The 22297-nt window shown below is 49.2% G+C and overlaps 1 protein-coding gene across 18 annotated transcripts in view; it reads right to left on the bottom strand.

Moving 5' to 3' along the window:
- The window catches only part of EXD3 (exonuclease 3'-5' domain containing 3), a 250288-nt gene that overhangs the window by 184354 nt on the left and 43637 nt on the right, over positions 1 to 22297 (bottom strand). For 15 of the 18 annotated variants that reach the window (XR_007778955.1, XR_003945119.2, XM_030231030.2 and 12 more), the window contains 2 exons: positions 12509 to 12604; positions 12279 to 12391 (listed from right to left, as the gene is read on the bottom strand). Coding sequence is in view for 14 of the 18 variants with exons in the window: in XM_030231030.2 (XP_030086890.2) it covers positions 12279 to 12315 (37 nt within the window). In the remaining 4 variants the exon portion in view is untranslated. The remainder of the gene's footprint in view (positions 1 to 12278; positions 12392 to 12508; positions 12605 to 22297) is intronic. The other 3 variants (XM_030231031.2, XM_030231032.2, XM_030231038.2) reach the window with 1 other exon arrangement.

The raw sequence follows: 22297 nt of genomic DNA, 5'->3' as shown, positions 1-22297 counted from the left end.
TAACACCAAGAGGGTAATTTCCAGGCAGTTAATGAAATCCAACTTCATAAAAGCCTAAAAATGTAACAATCATAAACCTTGTGCAGCTAGTTGTCAATACTCTCACATGTATATACTCTCACTTCCTTCTCTGTCAGATGGGCTCTAACCTCAGTGACAAGGGCTCTGCAGCACCAGGATGACAATCTCTGGGACAGGACAGTGGGGACACACATGGGAGGGGAGTACAGCACTGCAGTCCCTCATTCCCTTCCCATTTTACACCTCTCCCTCCACCTGCATGGCCAGGCACAGCCAGAGGGGTGGCTCAAGGCCCTGAGCTGGGTGGATCCCCATCCTGACCAGGGTTTGTACTCTACTCTGCACTACTGTGTTCAAAACTGTTGAAACAAAACCCACAGTTTCATCTTACAGTTTTTCTTTTCCTTCAAAAATTCAGCCAGGCTACCCTTACTTCCTTTAGGCACCAGCTCTATGCATTTTTCCAGTGATGAAGAGAATTAGGTTTTGTTCCCATAAACCAGCTTGGTGTTGAGGGAAGAAGGGTGAGGAGCGAGTCACCATGTTCCCAGAAGGAGGACAACAATCAGTGCCATGGAATGAGCCCTTCCTCACATCCCACTGTCCTGCCAACCTCCTCAGGCCAGGAGCAGGAGGATCTGTCACAGCCAGTTAATGCCCTTGCACTGAGTTAATGGCACTTTCATAGAAATGGAAATTAACTTTTAAAACACCTACAACAGCATTCCAGAAAAGTAACCATTTCTTCTTTCAAACTTATCAACCCTGCAGAGGGGAAGAAAACTGATACTGTCCAGGATAAAAGGGGAAACTATTTAATTATGTAAGAGACTGAGACCGCCAGGAACAGCAGCAGCCCCAGAGGACTCAAACACAGGATGGGAAAGAATCATAAGATCCAGAGTACTATCACAGAGCTAAAATTATATCTATTTTTTTGCCTCCAGACATCTCTGGAAATCCCCAAGTTCTAAACCTAACAACCTTTAGGTTGTGCATCCTAAGTAGTTTTATTTGAAAAAACCCACCTTGTAATTCTAAAAAGCTGTAGTACATATTTTGAAGCCATCCAACTTTCTTTTGAGAACAGTAACAATAGTTTGATTCTTGTATAAAAGACATTCCCAGCTTTTCTTCTGCCAGTTCCTCCCCTGAGCACATTTCAGCAGCAGCACATTGCTGAATGGGGCAGGACCTCTCCCTTTCCCAGGTCAGTGGGTACTGGAGCCAGGTCCTGGGCAGAACCAGGAGTGCTGGGCAGTGGAGGAGTCACCAGCCTTGCAAGTGTTCAAAAAAGGTGGAGATGTCGCACCTGGGGACATGGTGACATGTTTACTCAGGTAAACAAAGTGGAGGAGATCCATCTGTCCAGGCTGAACCAAGCCCTCCAGAGGCAGAGGGAAATTGCTGCTTTGCTTATGTTGAATAAAACAATGGTTAAAGCCCTGAGTTAAAAGAATTTCTCCTTCTTCCTCTAATTACATCTCAGAGTGGTAGATTAAAACTCCATCTCTGGTAGAATCCCAGACTAGTTTGTTGGAAAGGCCCTTAAAGATCATCTCATTCCAACTCCCCTGCCATGGGAAGGGACATCTGCCACTAGACCAGCACTGACACTCAGCATTATCAGAACCTTCAAACGATGCATTTTTCATCCATATTTCTACTGCAGCTTTTGAAAATCCCACCCCGAGGTTCCAGGAACAGTTCCAATCACTCCCAAATCCCAAATCTGCTCTCTCTACACACAAAGCTTTCCAGGTCACCCTGAAGCGATTGCAGAACAGCTTTTCGCAGGGTTGGCTGGCTGAAGCCACTTCTCCAGGACACACTGCAGATGCTGCCCAAGGCTCAGGCAGAACCTTGCCAGTCCCTCAACCATACTCCCACTGACTGCAGAGCTGCCTCTGAGCCTTTCCACTGCTCCTAGAACCAAACCCATGGCCAAAGAAAAGATCTCACCACTACTTAAAACAAAAGTAGTGATGGCTGTTCCCTTCCAAAATTTATAGCTGCACCTCCTAGATAAAATTTAAAAAATCTACTTTTGAGAGGTCCTGCACGTTAAAATCACAGCTCTGGGGAGGCTAGGTGGAAAAGCCAGGATACCTGTCAGCTCAGAACCAATGTGTTTGAAGGGATTTGGTGGTTTCCATGGTGATGGGGAGGGTAAGGGGCTGTCTGGTTCCAGCTCTGACTGACGCACATCTCAAACAATCGCTCTCTTCCTGTTCGTATGGCACAAGAAAAACAGGATGCTGAGAGGTGTTTATCTGAGAGAGCGAGATAAGCAAGTGCACTTAGAGTTCTCCAAGTATAGGAGTTCACCAGTGAGATGTTATAGACTTTCTGTGGAAAAAAACCCCCACTGCTGCCGTGCTGAACGTGATTAAATTATGCATGGAAAAGTCCTTTCCCCTAGAATCTGCAGGAACCGTGCAGAGCTGGTCTATGAGCCCTGAATACCAATGGAAAGTCTCTTTAGAGTGTGGTACCGAGTTACAGCTGAATGAAAGCAGAGAGCCAGCTCAGTGTGTGATATCTGCCACCCCAAGCCCTGCCTGGGCCCCACTGGGGGCGGGTGGGTATGGAGAGCGGGGGGCTGCCACAGCCCTAGGGCTGCACAGAGAGCTCAGGCTGCTCTCAAGGGCTCTGTGCCCATGAGCACCTGCTCACAGGCACTTCTCAGGCCTCCCACCCAACCTGAGGCAGTTTGCAGCATTTCACATGTCCCTCAGCGCCTGAAAGGGAATCTGCTCACTTCTTATCCCAGCTTCATCAGTGACAGAACTTGCAAACTACACAGTCAATAATTACCTGCTCTCTAATCACCACGAGCTGGTACAGCCCAGCAGCACCCTGGGGTTTAGAGCTGAAAATTTCACATCCAAAAAGCATAGCAGCATTGTCCAGGGGTGGTTCTGGAGCAGGGGAAGGCACCTTCACACCCCTGTCACACATGGGACAGGCAATACGCCTGTCCAGAGGCTGGGAAAGTCATGGCACGAAACCAGGGCCTGGCTGGACATACTGGAACTGACCTGGGATCACAGTGGCTTTAATGCATTTCTCCTGCTGATTTACAGAATGACAGAACCTCCTGAGCTGGAAGTGACTCACAAGGACCATGCAGTCCAACAATGGAATTCCAGCTGTAGCCATCCCATCAATGTGGCCACTAAATCTATCCCATCATAGCCAGGAATTGTTACAGCTTGGTTCTCTAAGAACACGCCTGGTTCCCAAAACCCTGTAAGACACAACAGCTGAACTTTGCCACCTGTGCCATCCACACTGGAGGACACAGGGTAGGACACATCTGCATGAGAAAGTGGATTTCTGCTTTATGAAAATTTTGTTTTCCCAGTCATTGCACATATTTAAGACAGTATCAAAGGAACAAAATGGGAACCCAATCATTGTCTCTGGCTTGGCTGGCTTACAGATCAACTCCCAGCCTTTAATTCTAGGAAGTGAGTGACCACGGAGCCCCCTGACAGCCAAGGGCTCCCCTTTTTCCATCTGACTTGCTGTTTGTCTTGGAAGTAGCCAGGTTAAGGCTGTCCCATTCAGCCTGCAGCAGAATATGGGGCAGATGGAAAGAGGGAAAGACAGTGAGACACTGCAAAGGCTGAGACAAAGCCTGGTGGTGGGATGAAAGAGCGTGGAATGAAGGCAGGGCCCAGCCAAGCCAAACAAAGTTTTCCTTGAGTGATTACATCTGCTGGAGAGTCCCCAGCTTGCACTCTCCTTGCTGAGAAATTCTTTTAATTGTGTCTAGGACATTTTAAAAATCCCAAGAAAAGCTCCTCTGTAATTGTTGGAGCTCTGAACTGTGTGAACTTTTGTCATGCTGAATCGCTGCAAACCTCTGCCACTGAAGCAGGGCTTTGCTGAGAGAGAGCCCTGGGAGGGAAAACTGGTAATAAATCTCCATTTCTTTTTTCCCAAGGAAAAACAAACAATTTAGACAAATTCTTCTCCCTCCCAATGTCTGTATAGCTCAGTGCAAAGTGCATCCAGCAGAAAATGAAAAGAGATCAGTCCTCAGATTAGCCAAAATTAGGTAAGGTTAAATGAGAGATGTGTAGAGCCAAAGGCTACAGCTTTGTGCAATGGGCACCTCCCGGGGGCAGCAAGGATGGTGGATCTTCCACAGCCACCAGAGCCACTCAGTGCTGGGTGAGGAACAAGGGGAGCAGTGGGGCAGGAGTGCATGGCCAGCACCCGCACCACACAGCACAAGCCGCCTCAGGCAAGTCCTGGCAGATATGAAAATCAACACCTGTGAGCCAGAAAGACAGAGAAATATTTAATAATCTTCAGGGGCTGTGATTTTGCCTTCACCAGGCGTTACCTGAGTGCCACTGCCCTGGGCTTCACTCATGGGTCCAAATCCCTTGTCTGTGGCAAACCTCTCTCATCTTCAGGCTTGTTTTCACAGCATTAATTTCCCTCCAACCCTCACTGTGATAATCAGAAATGCCAGAGAGTTAACAGACGTCCAAGCACCTCATTTCTCTCCTTCAGAACCCACACATCTGCCTGAACACTCAGTTATCTGGGTATTTGTGTTCTCCACATGTGAGGGGCAGTTACTGGAGGGCACTACAAAGGCAAAGCTCACAAAAGATAAATCAAAAATAACAAGATGGGTGAGCTGCCTCCTCTGACCACAGTCTGACAGCTCACCATGCCACAGGGTGGGGAACCCTGGTAAGGAGGGAACACCAACACATCTGTGCCCCTAAAACAGCCACCCAGAGGTGGGCTTGGTGTCTGCACGTTTCCTCAAGCACTCTGAATAAATACCTGGCTGTATTACACCACCTGCCTGGTGCCAAGACATTCTACTTAGGATGTGAGCTGTCCAAAAGCAAAGTGACTCAATTCTCATTAGAATCACAGAGCATCCCAAGCAGGAAGGGACCCACCAGGATCCCCCAGCCCAGCCCCTGTCCCTGCCCAGACCTCCCACCAACCCCACCCTGGGCATCCCTGGCAGCGCTGTCCAAAGGCTCCTGGAGCTCTGGCAGCCTCGGGGCCGTGCCCATTCCCTGGGGAGCCTGGGCAGTGCCAGCACCCTCTGGGGGAAGAACCTTGCCCTGAGCTCCAGCCTGAGCTGCCCTGGCCCAGCTCTAGCCATTCCCTGGCTCGTGTTCCTGTCCCAGAGCAGGGACTGGAGCTGCCCCTCTGCTTCACCTCCACAGAAAATGAACTTGGCCAAAACACAGATCTGCTCTTACTGGGCCAGGGAATTGACCCATCTCAGTGGAGGCTCCAAGGTACCAGCACAGGAGCAAAGAGGTGACCTGTGCCAGGACTGGGTGCAAGGGCATAAGAGAGAAGGGCAGGAGCAAGACCTTTCTCTTGCAGCTGTGATTCAGCTGTTTGATCAGTCAGCACTTCCACTTGCTCCATTCTGCCAGAACACACACCTTACCTTTGCTTATCACACAGAACTCACAGTACTGACTGCACATCATGTAGTCACACCTATCCTTCAGTGACCTGAAGGTTTTATGTGCTCTGCCATGAAGAAGACAAGACTCCAGCTGAAGGCCAACTCACACACCAGCCTCAGGACAGGATTTCTCAGCTTGCTGCTCATGGGGGGGGCTGTGAGCTGATCAGCACCCTGAGCCCCTGGAGCAGAGTTACCAGCACTGCCAAAGGATGTCAATGCACAGGTGCATGTCAGCATCATCCAGATTTGCTTTTTAAACAGTATGCCTTATAGAAATTTAAAACAGTATCTGTAATTTTAGAACAGAATTTATCCTTATGATAGGCAGCCTTTCCAGGCAGAACCACCTGCTCTGCTCCCAGACCCTGCATTTCAGAAAGCACAGATCAGCCAGGATCATGCCATGTGGAAACACCATCTCAGTGTCTGTTGAACAACACCTCAACAAGGCTGAAGGAAGCCTCAATGGAGAGAAACACCAGATGTGGCTGAGGGAAGGGGGACAGTCAGACCAGGTGGCAGCTCAAAGACACAGAGACTGTTCAGGACCTGTGAGCAAAGGGTCTCTCTAGGCCCCAGGTGAAGTGAACAGTTTGAGGGCCAAGGAGCACCATCCCAGTCCTCAAAACTATGGAAAAACCCTGAAAACCTCTAGTTTGCTGGGGAGAAAGTTGGGATTTTGCTTTATGCTTATTTGCCTCTTGTTTTTATCCTGGTAGATAATGTTCATTTCCATTTACTGTTGACCAACGTGGAAAAGGAGGATTTAACAATAAAGTGCAAGAGTCCATCACAAGTTCTGGCAACCCATGTGCTCTTATGAAACAATAACACAACAACATAAAATGAATCAGTGCCTTTTAATTTAACAATGTAAATTACCCTCCCACCTGCTGTGACTCTCCATAAGAAGAAAAAGCTGGCAGTGTATTTACCAAGCTGTCTATCCCAGTCCCATTCTGCACTGGCCTCCTGCCCTGGGGTTAGACTGTAGGACTCTGTCATCTCTTGCACTCGTATGACCTAAGAAAGGGAATGTGGCCTTTTTCCCACAAGCCCGGAGTGAGAACATCATAAAAGCTGAACTTTAGCCCCCTTTTTGGGCAGGCAGCACAATAGCAAGGAGGATGCTGTTACTCCCCAGAGGCTCTGCTGCTGAAAAACATCACCAAGCTCAAGTAAAAGGTCAGTAGTTAGGATTGCATCTCTTGTTTTCTTCAGTTTTCCTCCTCCGTCAAAGGCAGTTCAACATTCTTTGCACACCCCCCTCCCTCCTTCTGAGAACTGCAGGAAGGAAGTCCTTGCAAAATAGTTTAATTTAAAAGAAGGCACAATCACACACAGCAAACCCTGGTGCAGCCTCTGAGCAGGACGTGTCCACTGCTCCCCGTTCCCACTACAGCACAAACGAGTCCCTCCCTGCCCACACACCCGTGCAGGGCTGTGCTCCAACACCTGGGCTGCAGAGCTGTGGTTACAGCTGTGGTGCTGCAGGTAGCCCTTGCTCCCCCAGAGCCCACAGCACATCTGCCCAGGAGCCAGGGCTGTGCAGCAGGACGAGAAGGATGCAGGGAGCCCTGCAGCCTCCCGGGGCACTGCATGGTATCAGGCACCGAGTGGCAGCACTGTGGTCCTGGGCTGCAGGACAGTGTCACCTCCTGCCTCTCTCATACCTACTGCTTGTTTGATTTCACAGGATGATCTTCCACCAAGGCTTGTCACCTGAACCTTGCTAGGGTTTGGGAAGGTATTCAGGACAGTTGGATTTAACTTGACCATTCACTAGATTTATGTGAAAGAAGCAGAGTGGGTAGAAGCAGCTGTTATACTCCATGCCTTTTTGCAAAGAGTAATGTAGAGACCAGCAGGCAATTCCTGGAAAACTCCTTCATTATCCATCAGTTTCTGCTGTATGACCACATATCCAATCTAAACATTATTCTTCCCAGGCACACGGTGTTTCTGTATCCCTGGCAAACAGCACTTACTATCACAAGCCTATTTCTTTGTCTTTTCCAAGACTCTGGCAGCCCCAAGACTTCCCTTGAGCCATGAACCACAACAGACACATGTCAGGACAGGCTGGCAGTCCCTGCCTGCTCTCCCTTCTTTGAGAATTCCCAGTCCTTCCAGCCCAGTGTCCTGACACAAGCCCCTCAGTGCCTGTTCCAGGGTGCCATGTTCCCCTCATTGCTCATGGGTTCATCTCCAGCTGGCATTCTTGGACTTCATGGGACACTGCCAACAAACCACACTCCTGTCTCTTCTTTAACCCATTGCTGTCACAGGGCATCATTAGGTTAATGAAATAACAATGAGATCAATGCATGAAGGACCTGAGCAGAATCACACCCACAACCACTCACGTGGTACCTCCTTCCAAACAGGATGCCCAGGACAAGCAGACACACAAACTGTTATTTTCTAGAACAACATTTAAAAATGCTGCATGCAGTTAACGTGAGCACTTTGCCATGTACAATCACACAGCTTCACAAAGGGGAAGATTAATGCTCTCCCAAACACAGAAATGAGAGTACCCAATGCCACCAGCAGGCTGGGGACTGGGGGTCTGCAGCAGGACCTGAAACCAGTTGGCTGAGTTTGGCTTTTTTTGTTTTAAAGTTGACAGCTTCAACTTCCAGCATCTACACCCAGCACTGAGCATGGGGAAACCTGCTGTTCTCTAGCTCTAGGCCACATGGGTAAATTTTCTGGGTTAATATTTTCATAACCATGAAGCCAGGGCTGCTGTTTATTATCCATCCCATCCCCAGGAACTTCTTACCTTCTTTTCTTTTTCACTTGCTGTTGCTTATGTGCATTTCTGATAGATTTAAAAATAAGTGTTAGCACTGCAGAAATACCTTCAGCTTTAAAATAAGGGTTCCATAATCCTGCATTTTTTATAGACCTTAAATAAAAAATTATTTCTGTCCTGCAGAGTGTTGTAAAGGCATTTAAGGAGATTGCTGCCGACCCCATGCCTGCTGCAAGCTCAGACAAAGGACAATAAAAATGTGAATCAGAGGAGAAGGAATGAAAGAACCCCAGAAAGGCACATTTGGCTGGGAAGATGAGGTGCTCCTGCAGGTAGTCAGCACTGAGCCTGACCACTCACTCAGTGAAAAAAATTTTTCTAATATCTAATCTGAACCTTCTCTGTTGCAACTAAGGCCGTTTCCTTTTGGCCTGTCCCCTGGCACAGGGCAAAAGAGACCAAACCACCACCTCACAACAAACTCCCTTCAGGTACTTGTAGGGAGAAATTCCCAGCTCAAGATTAGTGAGGATACTAAAGCCATACTGAAAAATATAAATCCAAATAGTTGGTTTAAGGAATGGTTAAAAACGGGTTACAGAGCACGTAGATCTGAAAATATGACCCAAATATTGTAATGCAGCATTTAAACAAAAGCAGTGATACAGGTAAAAAGATCCACATTCAGTTCTGAGCCTCTTGGATAGAATCCTATTCAGCAAAGGTGATCCAGTCAAATGTGAGGCCGCCACCTCTCTTGGCTCCTCCTTCCTTAAGGCATCACAGATGGCTTTGCCTCGGCACTGCCCTGAAGAGCTGACAGAAAGCTCTGCTTTGTCCCAGCATCCACAGTGACCCAGACATCACCAGGGGTGCTCTGGACCCCAGAGCATACCCAGCACCTCCCTGGCCCAAGGCCCCACCACTAGCCAGCACAGCAGCTCCTCAGCAAACATCAGCCCTTGGCTTCCCTTCCTCCCTTTCTCATTTGTTGAGATGCTTCTTTGAAGGGGAAAATTGATTATTAAGACACTTATTGATAAAGGAAGGGCAGCCAATGTGCAGTGCCTGCTGCCAGGCCCAGCCCCAGAGGAGCTGATGGGTGCAGGGCTGCAGGGATGTGTACCCAGGCTCTGCCCCCAGGCCGTGCACCCAGGCTGTGCCCCTAGGCCCTGTCCCCAGGCTGTGTGTCCCCATGCTGTGCCCCCAGGCTGTGTCCCCACGCTGTATCCCCAGGCCCTGTCCCCAGACCCTGTCCCCAGGCTCTGTCCCCAGGCTGTGCCCCCAGGCTCTGTCCCCAGACGCTGTGCCCCCAGGCTGTGCCCCCAGACCCTGGTCCCCACGCTATGTCCCCAGGCTCTGTCCCAGGCTGTGCCCCCAGGCTCCCGTCCCCACGCTGTGCCCCCAGGCTGTGCCCAGACCCGTCCCACGCTCTGTCCCCAGGCTGTGCCCCCAGGCCATGTACCCATGCTCTGTTCCCAGGCTCTGTCCCCAGGCTGTGCCCCCAGGCGATGTCCCCAGGCTGGCCCCAGGCTCTGTCCCGCGCTCTGTCCCCAGGCTGTGCCCAGCCTATCCCACAGACCCTTTCCCCAGGCTCTGTCCCCAGGCTAGTCCCCAGGATGTGCCCCCAGCTCTGTCCCAGGCTGTGCCACCAGCTCTGTCCCGCGCTCTGTCCCCAGGCTGTGACCCAGGCCCATCCCAGACCCTGTCCCCAGGGCTCTGTCCCCAGGCTCTGTCCAAGGATGTGCCCCGGCTAGTCCCCAGGGCTGTGCCCCCAGGCTCTGTCCCCAGGCTCTGTCCCCAGGCTGTGCCCCCAGGCTCTGTCCCCAGGCTGTGCCCCAGACCCTGTCCCCGGCTCCCCAGGCGGGGCCCAGGACCTATCCCCAGACCTGTCCCCAGGCTCTGTCACCCATGCTGGGCCCCAGCTCTGTCCCCAGGCTGTGCCAAGGCTCTGTCCCACGCCTGTCCCAGGGCTGTGCCCCCAGGCTCGGTCCCAAGATTGTCCCCAGGCTGTGCCCCCAGGCCCTATCCCCAGACCCTGTCCCCAGGCTCTGTCCCCAGGCTGTGCCCCCAGGCTGTGTCCCCAGACCCTGTCCCCAGGCTCTGTCCCCAGGCTGTGCCCCCAGACCCTGTCCCCACGCTCTGTCCCCAGGCTGTGCCCCCAGGCCCTGTCCCCAGGCCCTGCTCCCGGTGTTTATGGCCGGTGTTTTCCCCTCGCTCTGGATTGTTTGCCTGGCTGCTGATGGATGGTGCAGAGGCTGTGTCTGGTAACGCGCTCCCCAGCCCTCAGGAAGCTCAGGGGGCCTTTGCCAGTACTTCCTTCCTGCATATAAGGGGAGGACAGAATGGGAAAAACCTTGGCTGTCTCTCACCCTGAGAAAAGGTCTCCCCTTCCAGCTGGATTACAGTAACGGTATTTTAATCTTTCACAGGATTATAATATCCTTCCTCTCTAAGTATAGCTCCAGTGGCAGCTCAGAGAATGAAGTGAACCAACAATGTCAACCTCAATAGGTGGTGCTGGAAGCTGAACAAATGGAGGTCCAGACTGGAAGATCCCTATCCTCAGTCAGGATGTAAATCACCAGTGATCACACCTGTCTAACCCAGGACTTGACTCCAAGAGGAACCAGGACCAAGCACTTCTACAGGAGGTGTAAAATGTACATAAGTGATACATGGAAAATTAGTCCCTCCGGACAGATTCATTCCCGTGCCTGTTTTAGAGAGTGGATCTAAACTCAAACCCCAACATTTATTACACCTACAAAAAAGAAAGTTGCAATGAGCAATCTGTGAATATTCTGACCAGACATTTCTCACGAGCACCCAGGATGTTATAGAGATTTGAATGTCTTTTTCCCCAAACCCAGCCTCTAGGTCCTTCGGTGGATGATTCATGAATCTCCATGACATCCTGATGTGTCATCATCACCTGTTCACAGTAATAAAAGTACATGCTGAGTATTAGAGAATACGTATTTCATGCTACCACAGGAATTTTTCTAAATTTTCCATTTTTGAGCCCCAGATTCAAACCCATGGACAATGGTGAGGGCTTTAATGTAGGCAGATGTTCAGAGCCCCAAACTGTTCTGCCTCAGTCATGTGGCCCAGGACAGCCAGAGCAGGGCACAAGGGTGGTGGCTCTGAGGACCCCTCTCCCTGCAGGCCCAGCAAGGGGAGATCCCAGCAATCCCCTCATTTGTCTGGGCAAGTTTGCCCAAGTGAGTCTGTAAAAGCAAGGAAGAAATTCTCAGGACTCCACAACAAAAGAAAACTCCCCCAACCTGTGAGCAGACAGCTCTCCTAACAGCCTCTATTTCTGACAAAGGCCTCAGACAAAAAGACTTCACCCATGAACAAAGAGTGGGGAACAATGGGAACTGTCAAAAAATAGCCCTCACGTCAGAGCTAAGAATGCCCCTTGACACTTCCAAAAAAGCCCAGGCTGAGCAGAGCCTGGGAGGCTGCAGGCACAGCCCCTGGCATCCATCTCTCCTAGCACACACTGCCAGCAGCACTCAGCGAGGCTGAGCTCCCACAGCCAAAAACGGGGAGGCAAGAAGAGAGCAAATTTATGGCACGTCTGAGGCAGAAGTAACAAATTCCTGTCTATCCATGCTCTCCAGCAGGGACCTGATCCTTGGATTTGATGAGACATACCTGACAATGGTATGTGCACATCTTCCCTTACTGCAAAGGGTAACCGATTACCAATGCAATTAATGAGAAAACTAAGTAATGGCAAGTAGCAGAATGAATTGTCTAACACAGTAATAAAATCCCAGCGTTCTTCTGAACTGTTGAGAACTTCCAGAAAAAAAATGCTAGAAAAATTTTCAACCTGGACTAGAATTCTAGGAATGATGATATCCAGATATGGACAGGAAACCTCAAAGATCCAATAATCTTTATGGCATGCAATTTGGCATTGATTCACGTTTTGCTTTATTTGTGACTCAGCATTCTTCTCCAACAGCAGTAAGAAAATAAATGGAAAGCAAATCATGCTGAATGAAAACTTACCCGTGGGCTGATCACTTGAGTAACTGTCCTGATTCATCCTTCCAAAGGTGGCACCAGATCAGGATGCTGAGGTTGGAGGTCTAAACTTGGAGATGGAGCCCAAGCTCTTGTTTCTGGAAAGAAAATGTAGAGTTACTGTCAAACTGTAGGAACTTCATCCTGTGTGAGAAAGATAATATCTTGCGTGTGGACTGTTGTCCTTGAATTTAGCAGGAGAGTGGAGAACCTACCTGCATGTGCAACTTGGTGTAGGAGCCATAGGACATGTGCCAGAAGATCAATGGGACACTGAATTGAGTCAACCAAGAAACCCTGGAAAGTGGCATCTGAGAGCCCATGGAAGGTAAAACAACATGGAGTTAAAAACACAGCTGGGTTCCTGGAATAAGTTGAGTTCCAGATTTGAACTGCATAAACAGGAGTCCCTAATGCTTGGCTTGAGTAGCCAAACAAAATTCCTACACAGGGTGAAGAATTGGATTTTATGATCCTGAGGTCCTTTCCAACTCAGCAGATTCTATGATTCTATGCAAACCCCAGACCTACCTAACCCCAATCTGGACTAACAGGCCACGTGAAAGTGTGTTTTTGCCACAGCTACACAGCTCCTCCTGTTTGTTTGCTTGCTCTTCCACTCATCATCACATCTTGACTGTGGTAGAGTTGGGAACAGAACCCCTGTCTCCCAAATCCAGTCCCTTAACCACCACATCCTTCCTGCTGAATCACACTGCAGGATTGTTTACCAGGAAGGAAATTCCCCCTCGAGAGCACTCACTCTGAGTGTGCTGGTAAAACACAAATGCTTAGAAAAACACAAAGAGAGAGGCAATAACAACAAGTGATTGAAATCCCTGTGCTGGCTGGACGCACAGCAGCACCTTGGGTTTGTTGTGGAGCAGTGAGGCCCCAGGGAGCAGGACATGACAGAAAAGCAGCAGTGCATCCAGATGGCTCCCAGGAACAGCCTCCTGCTCTCCACAGATGATCTGTGACTCTGGAATTGTCTTCCTCACATTTAACACGAGGTGAATGTCGCTCAGGGCCATTCAAAAGGTTTGGGTTCTCAGCAGCCAGTGGGAGGGTCACCTTTGGGAGCAAACCTGTCAAGTGCAAGAAGCTGTGGATATGATCCAGAGGGTCAGAATTAACCTCAACATCTTGTGCAAGCAAAGGGCCCTTGCTTTCTTTAAGGCCTGGGTTTGAGTTCAGAATCCAAAGTCTGTAAAAGCCAGTGAAAATGAAAAATAAAAACAAAAAAAATGAAAAATAAAAACAAAAAAAAAAACCAACAGGGTGAGTATGAGGGGAAGATACCAAAAATGGAACAAATATGTTTTAGCCTAAACACACTTTGCCCCATTGGCCTCCTAGAAAACAAAAAGGGCTGTAATTCATCCATGATCTGTCAAATGACACAAACCCACTGAAATGGCAGACTCGTGGTCCAGGACTCTGAAGAATTTGGCTCTGCTCAGCAGTTGGGCAAAGGGGAGGAATTTCTCCATTCACAAGCAGTGGCTTTCCAGGTTGTATCCCATGGGACCCCACCACAGTAACCGACAAACACAAGCTTGGGCAGATGGCAGAGCTTGGACTGGATCTCAGGACACCCCCTTCAAATATCACTTGATTGGGAATCCCAGCAGGACTTGAGGACTCCTGGGGGACAGGGAACCAAAGCCTCCCTCTCAGCAGCATCCTGGGGTCACACCCAGATCTAGAGCAGCTCTAACAAGCCCCAAGATGGGGCTTCTACTACAGTAGAAGTTTCTCACCAGAAGACACTTTGAGGCACTTCAATTCCTTTGAAGAGTAAAAAAAGTCACAGTTTCTCCTCAAGGCTTCTTTTGACCTTGATGTGATCTGAAATTCCTCAAGCATTGCTTTTTGACATCATATGAGAGTAATTCAGGAATTAACATGAAATGAAATTCCATTGTTCTCCGTTCAAATGGCTATTCTCTCATTACGCGCCTGCTATTTTTGGGGTCAGGGTCCAGTTTGTAGCTTTTTCCATTAGGTCTAAATCAAGTGTGTCCAGAGGGAGAAGACACCTGCACATGCTCAGTCCTGCAGGAGCAGTTAGTGACCAGTGTGCAGGTGTGGGTGATAGCCCACAAGAAGGCAATTGCTGACAGGAGCGTCTCCTGCTTGGTTCAAACAACTCCCTGTATGGAAACCCAGCATGGAGCAGCCAAAGGAAAAGGGTTCTCCAAAAAGCTGCCAAGCTGCTTCTCCAAGGACTGCTGGCTTTTCTCCAGAGGAGCTGTGATCACTGTTGAGCTCTTGATTGTGATGTCGAGCTCATGGCTGGTGCCATGCAGGACTGTTTGGGTTTGTATTGCAGCCAGAAGGGCTAAGGGTGCACACAGTCAGCCTGATAACACCGTGCTGAGGCAGGAGGGTGGATGGATGGATGGATGGATGGATGGATGGATGGATGGATGGATGGATGGATGGATGGATGGATGGATGGATGGATGGATGGATGGATGGATGGATGGATGGATGGATGGATGGATGGATGGATGGATGGATGGATGGATGGATGGATGGATGGATGGAGGGATGGATGGATGGATGGAGGGATGGATGGATGGATGGATGGAGGGATGGATTGATGGGTGATAGATGAATGGCTGGATGGATGGATGGATGGATGGATGGATGGATGGATGGATGGATGGATGGATGGATGGATAGATGGATGGACAGTGTCTGACACCTGCCCTGCTTGCAGCTGTCCCTGGGCAAAGTAACCCCCAGGTGGATGGAGATGGTGTGAACAGAGCTCGCATTCTACTTTCTCAGTAACAGCTGAAGCCACAGCCACTGCCAGACAGGGAACTGGGATCCACTGGTTTCCTTCTGAGTGATTTCAGTTCAAGCAGGGCCATTACTGGCCTGGAGTGAATCAGGTGCTCCTGACCGATGCTGAGAAAAGCAGGAAGTCTCCCTCCAGACAGTCTCTTAACCTCCATAGGATCAGCTCTGGGTTGGTATCTCAAGCTCTGCCTGAGCTGGTGCTTCCCTTAAAGCTCAGAAACGTGGTGAAGTGACCGTATGAAAAATCTTTCCTCAGAAAATGTCCCCAAAACAAAAAAGGAGGTTTCAATTCTGCCTGGGTATGGAAAATATTTGAAAATGTGAAGTGAGAATAACTTAAATCTTTAGAAGCAAGCAAACCTTTAGAAACAAGCAATCCAGAAACACTGCAAAGCAGTACTTCTTTGTAGGTGTCTTCATATGGGGATTTTAAAGCCTATTTCACATTTTTACAACCTTCGTTTTATTGTGTTTGTGTTACAGAATATACAGGCACACACAGCTAAAAAAGATTACACAGAATCTCCTGAGCAGAAAGGGACCCACCAGGATCCCCCAGCCCAGCCCCTGTCCCTGCCCAGACCTCCCACCAACCCCACCCTGGGCATCCCTGGCAGCGCTTTCCAAAGGCTCCTGGAGCTCTGGCAGCCTCGGGGCCGTGCCCATTCCCTGGGGAGCCTGGGCAGTGCCAGCACCCTCTGGGGGAAGAACCTTGCCCTGAGCTCCAGCCTGAGCTGCCCTGCCCAGCCCCAGCCGTGCCCTGGCTCCTGTCCCTGTCACAGGGAGCAGGGATCAGAGCTGCCCCATGGGAGGAAGCTGCACATTGCTCTGAAGTTTCCAGTGTCATGGACCCCTCCCCAGAAAAACATGAGTTAAGAGATGGGTGAAGAAGCTGTAGTTCCAGGAGTGCCTGCAAAAGCATCCTCTGAAGATCATGGGTACCTTTTCACTGGCTTTTACAGACTTTGGATTCTGAACTCAAACCCAGTTTAGCTTCAATTTAGCTCTCATCAGCTACAAACCCAGCATTCATTCTTCACAGACTTCATACAAGCTTCATTCTTCACAATGTCCCAGCTAAGCTACACCATTCAAAATCTCTGCTTAAATTCTGGCATCTCAGGCTGCAGTGTCACAAATGACCTGCCTCCCGAGTCCTTTCAGAAGCTGTGTCTGTAGCATATGTTCTTTCAGAGTGGGCAGAAGTGATGAATAGACTGCAGCCTCTCTGCATCTCAGGTTGAAATGCCAATTTCAGTTCCACCTAATTTTACAGACTTCCCATTATCACATAAATATTTAACTACTCAGAAATTGAGATTTCACTTTGCTGTGATAAGGATATAGAAAAAAAAACCACTGACACAAGCTAAAAATAAAAAAGAAAATTCAAACCAGGCAGTGTTCAGCCAGTGCCTGCCATGACTCTGGGCCGATGTGAAGAACCACAGGCTACATTCCCTCCCCTCCAGGGCCCTGAAACCAGCAGGGGTCTATGAGCTCCCATCTGGACAGGGCTGCTGAGGACCACCAGGACCACTGCCTCCTGTATAAATTCATTTGATTGGAGCTTATTCTAAGTAGATCACTTCACTTAATGGAATTTTTCTTAAATGATTATTGACTTTTGATAATTTATGGGAGTAATTTAATAATTTCCCATTATTTGTGCCCTAATAAGATGCATTGGAAGCGCTGAAGTTTCAAAGCAGAACACTCCTAGCAGAAGCCAGAAGAGTCACACTGCTCCAGAGAACACCCTCTGCCTCATTAGCTCAGACATTAAAACTGGAAAGCAGCTGACAAAATATCAACAGATGTCCGTCAAAGTCTGTTGGATTTTCAAGGCTGTCCCCTCAGCATGGTGAAGCCTGCCAGCTTGACGGGAATGTATTTTTTACTGAATCACTGCCCAAGTTCCTATCATCAATAAGCAATTTGTTGTGACCCCAGGCCATAAGTACAACCTGAACCCCTGGAGGAAATGCTAGATACCAAAGAATGTATCTCCCTGCATGCCTGCAGAGTTCCACGACCCAGCTCTCCCCGCTCATTTCACTCTTCTTCCCAATCAATCATCTCCAGTCACTGGGAAAGCGACACAACCAGCATACCCGGAGTGGCTCCGGGCTGCGCTGCCAGGACGGCGCTGCCGCTGGGGTCGCTTTAGCCGTGCAGCAGCCCAGGAGGCTCGGCGAGCTCAGGTGCGCTCCCCGGAGCATTCCCCGTGCGCTCCCCGGTGCATTCCCCGTGTGCTCCCCGTACATTCCCCGTGCACTCCCCGGAGCATTCCCCGTGCGCTCCCCGGTGCATTCGCCGTGTGCTCCCCGTACATTCCCCGTGTGCTCCCCGGAGCATTCACCGGGCGTTCCCCGGTGCATTCCCCGTGCGCTCCCCGGAGCATTCCCCGGGTGTTCCCCGGTGCATTCCCCGTGTGCTCCCCATGCGCTCCCCGGTATATTCGCCGTGCGCTTCCTGGTGCATTCCCCGTGCGCTCCCCAGTACATTCCTCGTGCATTCCCCGTGCGCTCCCCAGTACATTCCCCGTGCATTCCCCGTGCGCTCCCCCTGCATTCCCCGCACATTCCCTGAGCGCTCCCCGTGCGCAGAACAGCCGCGGGTCTCTGGCACCCTCTGCTGACAAAGCCGGGCCCCCTCTGCTGCATTAATAGCTCGGAGATTTTATTGTTTTTATCGTTTCATCTGTCTGCTCAGATATTTCGGTAAAATTACACTGATCACAGCAGGCCCCTCTGCCCTAGGTTTGCTCTGGGAGCCGTGCACAGCCCGCACAGGGACATGGCCTACTCTCCTGTCTCTGGGCTCACCTAAATCCCCAGGTTGCCTAAAACCTCTGGGATTTATTGTCCTTTCCATCTCCCAGCACTATCCAGTTGCCTGCAGGCAGCATCCTCTCCCTTATTTCTGAAAGTTTTGTACCTGGGAGGGGACCCCTCACCCACCTGAGGGAGTCATCCCTGGAAGGGAACACACCTGCCAGTCCCACCCTCCTGATGCAAGATTCCCTCAGCAGTCTGCATGCCACCCGTGTCCCACAGCAGCTGCGACCCCTCCCTGTCCCTGAGCACAGCACAGGAGCTGTGCCTGGCAGGGGGGCTCGGTGCCACCCCCTCCACCAGGATAACCTGGCACCGAGTAAGGACACGAAGGTGACCACACACACCACGGTCACATGCCTGACGTGTCCAACCCACAGTGTGTCACACAGAGACACCCCAAAGCGCTGGCTGTGACCAGGGACACCCACCCTGCTGACCCAAGGCATAGCGTCCTGACCCTGCTGTGCTGAACGGGAAGGTTCCCAGGGAATAACGAACACCAAGAACAGAAAATTCTGTGTACGGGCAACAGTGAAACAGAAACCTGATAGTTGGGGATGTGTTAACTTCAGAGATTGATTTTTCAGTCTTGTTATTGTCTGCATTTTTCTGATTCTTGCTTCTTCTGTAGGGAAGGCTGTGAGGAGGTGACAGCACACTCTGGGTAAGGCACAGAGAGCTCAGGTGCTGAACAGACTGGCACTTTCTAGAGCTATTTCAAACCCATGCAGGCCATACTTAGCCTATCAAAGGGTCTGCACTCCAGGAGAAAGAATCTCAAAGGATCATTTCACCTTCAAACCAGGACCTTAACCAAAAAACCAATAAAAACCAAGGAATAACTTTGGAAATAGGCAATTCAGGATTTCCACCAGAATCAAAGTGTAAACAAAAATTCTCAGCAAATAGAAAAAATAGCTCAGTTGAAGACACTTCACAAATTTCATCCCAAATTTTGGCTACTACTGAAAACCACAATAATATAGAATAATTTGGAAAACTTTAAAATGTCAGGGGATTAAATAATCAGGGTGATTGTAATAGTAACATGTAAATCCTTCTTATGAGGAGATCCAGCAGAGTTACTTTAAATGCTGACAACTCTCTCTCTTGAGCTCTCTCACATTAGAGGAGCTTACTTGTCTTGCTTTTTTCCCATCCTAGAATGGGAAATGGAGAGATGAGCTTTGTTAACACTGTGAGCACAATTCCTCTGAGGACTCAATGTAGGACTTCGGCACTTCCCAAATAGGGCCAGGGTTGTGTCAGTGTGAGTTCTTCAGACACTTTGACTGCTCCCAGAACTTGGATTTCAAGTTTAGGGAGCAGTGTTAAGCCAGTATTACCAACATCTGTCCAGAGCTCTCTCATGGAGTGTTTGAACATTCCCTCCTGGATTGCTGAGGAAGATTTATCATCCCTCATAAGCATATTCACTTTTAATTTTTTTAAGCAGGAAGCATTCTCTGGAGTCTGACACTTCTAAAAGGCTTAGCTGGACAGGCTCTGGCAGTAGTGGCCATGACAGCTGCAGCCCTCATGTCACCAGATGTTTGTCCCACCTAGCCCTGCCAGGACAGAACAGCTGGCTAGGGCCTGCCTGCCTGAGGGCTCAGTTCGCAGTTCTGGCACATCAATGAGAACAGTGACTGAAAGGATTTATACAAAACCACGGGGCTCTGGGCTGGCACACAGCAAGGTACAAATGTCTAAGTGCAGCTGCTGGGCAGGGTTAGAGCAGTGACAGAGACACGGGCTGAGCTCACCTCTGGATGAATCCCACACCTTGGGGGTGTCCCCAGGGATCACCCACAGACACTCCGCAGTCACATCCCCACTGCACAGGTTGGGTAAATTAAAGTAAATGCAATCACCTCCTGACTGACACGTGCTCCAGCAAATTCCCAGGTGAAACAGAGAGAATTTCATGAATCATGGCATTTACAGAAGGGAGGGAGGAAGGTTTGTCTTTGATAAAAGTACCTTTTCTCCACCTTTTTCTTTTTATTTATTTTTATTAGAGTTGAAGCTTTCCTTCTCCCCAGGGTTTTGCTTGAATACCTCCAGATGTAGATGTAACACTGAACAAAAAGCTTTTATAGGATGGATGAGTAATTTTAGAAATCTGCTAAATTTTCCCTCCCTATCTGCCTTTCAATTCACTCACAGGAGCTGAAGCTCCACTGCGTGTATTTCTCCTTGATCACTTTCACTCCAGACCATGTCTAACCATGAATCAAAACACAATAATCCAAGGATTTCCTCTCAAATCACCATTTCCTCCGTTTTCCCTGTTACTAGCAAATCCCTCAGATCCCAACTGTCTGCAGCTCCTCATCTTCCGCCCTGGCCAGGAGCTCCTCAGCAGCCGGAGTGGAGCCAGCAGCCCTGCAGCCTGCACAGCTCCCAGGCACCCTCAGGGGCATGGGCAGCTCCTTTGCTTTTCCCAGACACTGCTACTCTGCCCTGGAAACCCTGCCAGAATTCAGACCTTCCACAAGCTACTGGCATTTTCATTTCCAGGTTCTTGTCATGTTTAACTCAGATCTCCTTTGGAGTTTTTTCTCCCTGAGATCTGATATACAGTGTCGACAATGAGCAGCTACTTTTTTTAGTAACAAGTTATTTCAATTCTGTTTGCCTTTTGCCCACATCATTGCCCATGTAGTCCTCCCCCATCCTGCAGGGAGTCTCCTCGTTGTTGATGGCACCAAGGAGAGGAATGCTGGAGGACAGGGAGGGTGGAGAGGCAGGAGCTGCAGCACTGATCAGCTGCAACATCTGGTGATGGCTGAACAGCTACAGGAGACAGTGGCTTTGTTTGTGGCTGAAGATCCTCACTGCTACTTGCAATATAAATTAAGGGATGACTGATTGCTGGTCTGAGACCTTGACCAGTAGCTCTTGTTACAAGATCATGCCTTATAATACACTGGTGGCTTTGTTTCCCCACCCTCTGGAAAGAGCTCTGTCCTGGGCAATCCCACCTGCTGGCACCTGAGCAACTGACACCCATGCAATGTCCCTTTTCCCTCCTGTTCTTCCTGAAAAAGTTTCATTTCACTGTCATCATCAGATGACCTCATGTTCAATTAAGGCTGCTTATCAAATTCAATTAAGTCTTTGTCAAGCACGAAGCCAGTGCCTGCCCCACACTCTTCTTGTACACTTCCTCACACTCACACCCACAGCAATGTTCTGCTGGAAAGCAGGAATAGTGTCCAATCCCACAAGATCAGGACAAAGCCAAGTCACATTATTCACTGCACATTGTACACTGACTTATTATCTCTTCCCAAGCCATGCCAGTATTCTCTCCAGCATGCTGGATACAAAATTGCTTTCCAAACTCCTTCATAGGTAGTTGTTCCTCATGCTTTACATCCTGAACAAGCTTAGAGACCTTCTAAGCTCAGATCTAGAGATCTTCTCTAAGCTTATTCAGGAGGTAAAGGGCTAGGGAAGCAGGTTCTGAATGCAGTGTTGATTAAGCCACCAGTGGGATTAAGAAGATCACCTTTGGTGGCATAAATGGCTTTTACAAGGGATGTTGGTTTGTAATCAAGTTTGTAGAAGATGATACTAAAGGACGAAATGAGGAGAGTCTTGAAGGTGCAGTTTTGTTCTCCTGGCAGCACTCCTGGAAGGCCAGCACAGAGAAATCATTCCTGAAGATCCTGGGTAGGGAGCCACGTTTTCTCCTGTGTCTGGAAGATGGGTAGCCAGCAGCCTCCTCCTTGCCCTTTAGTTCTCCTTACAATGCATAAACAAAGGCTTTATCCTGCAGCCTCCTCCTGCCTCACCCCCAACACTTGGGTCAGACTGGGGAACAGAGTCTCCAGTTCAAAGGCTCAGGTTAATTTTCAGGTGTTTTGAGCAGTGACATGCACAGCCACTGTGAAACATCTGCTCAGATCAAGAGATCTCACTAGCTACAGACGTCTCCACCACTGTCTTCAGAAGGGGAGAAAAACGCGGCCTTGCCCAGCTTTTGGACTGTTCCACATCCACAAACATTATTTACCTGAAAGGCATGTGTTTTCTCAGTATGATTTCTTATTAGCTGTAGTTAGAGTTGCAACAATCATGCTATAATTTTTCAGAAAGTACTACAGTTTATGCATAGTTTTAACCACCTTTTGAAAAACCTTTAAGTAGTGATGAATCGACCCATAAAATAATACAAATGTCAGAAACAACATATTATTCTCCTTTAGGCATGGGCAGGGATATCTGATTTTTGGCTGCCAGATGATTTGGTGTCTGAACAGCTGGCAACAAATTCAAAGTGAAACAGCAAAACTGTGGGCAACTGCTGGCAAGATTGGGATTCCTCCCCTTTGCATTTGG

This window comes from Serinus canaria, chromosome 17 (genome assembly GCF_022539315.1).
Source record: "Serinus canaria isolate serCan28SL12 chromosome 17, serCan2020, whole genome shotgun sequence".
In the NCBI taxonomy this organism is placed as follows: Eukaryota; Metazoa; Chordata; class Aves; order Passeriformes; family Fringillidae; genus Serinus; species Serinus canaria.
This window is presented reverse-complemented; position numbering and strand designations above follow the sequence as displayed.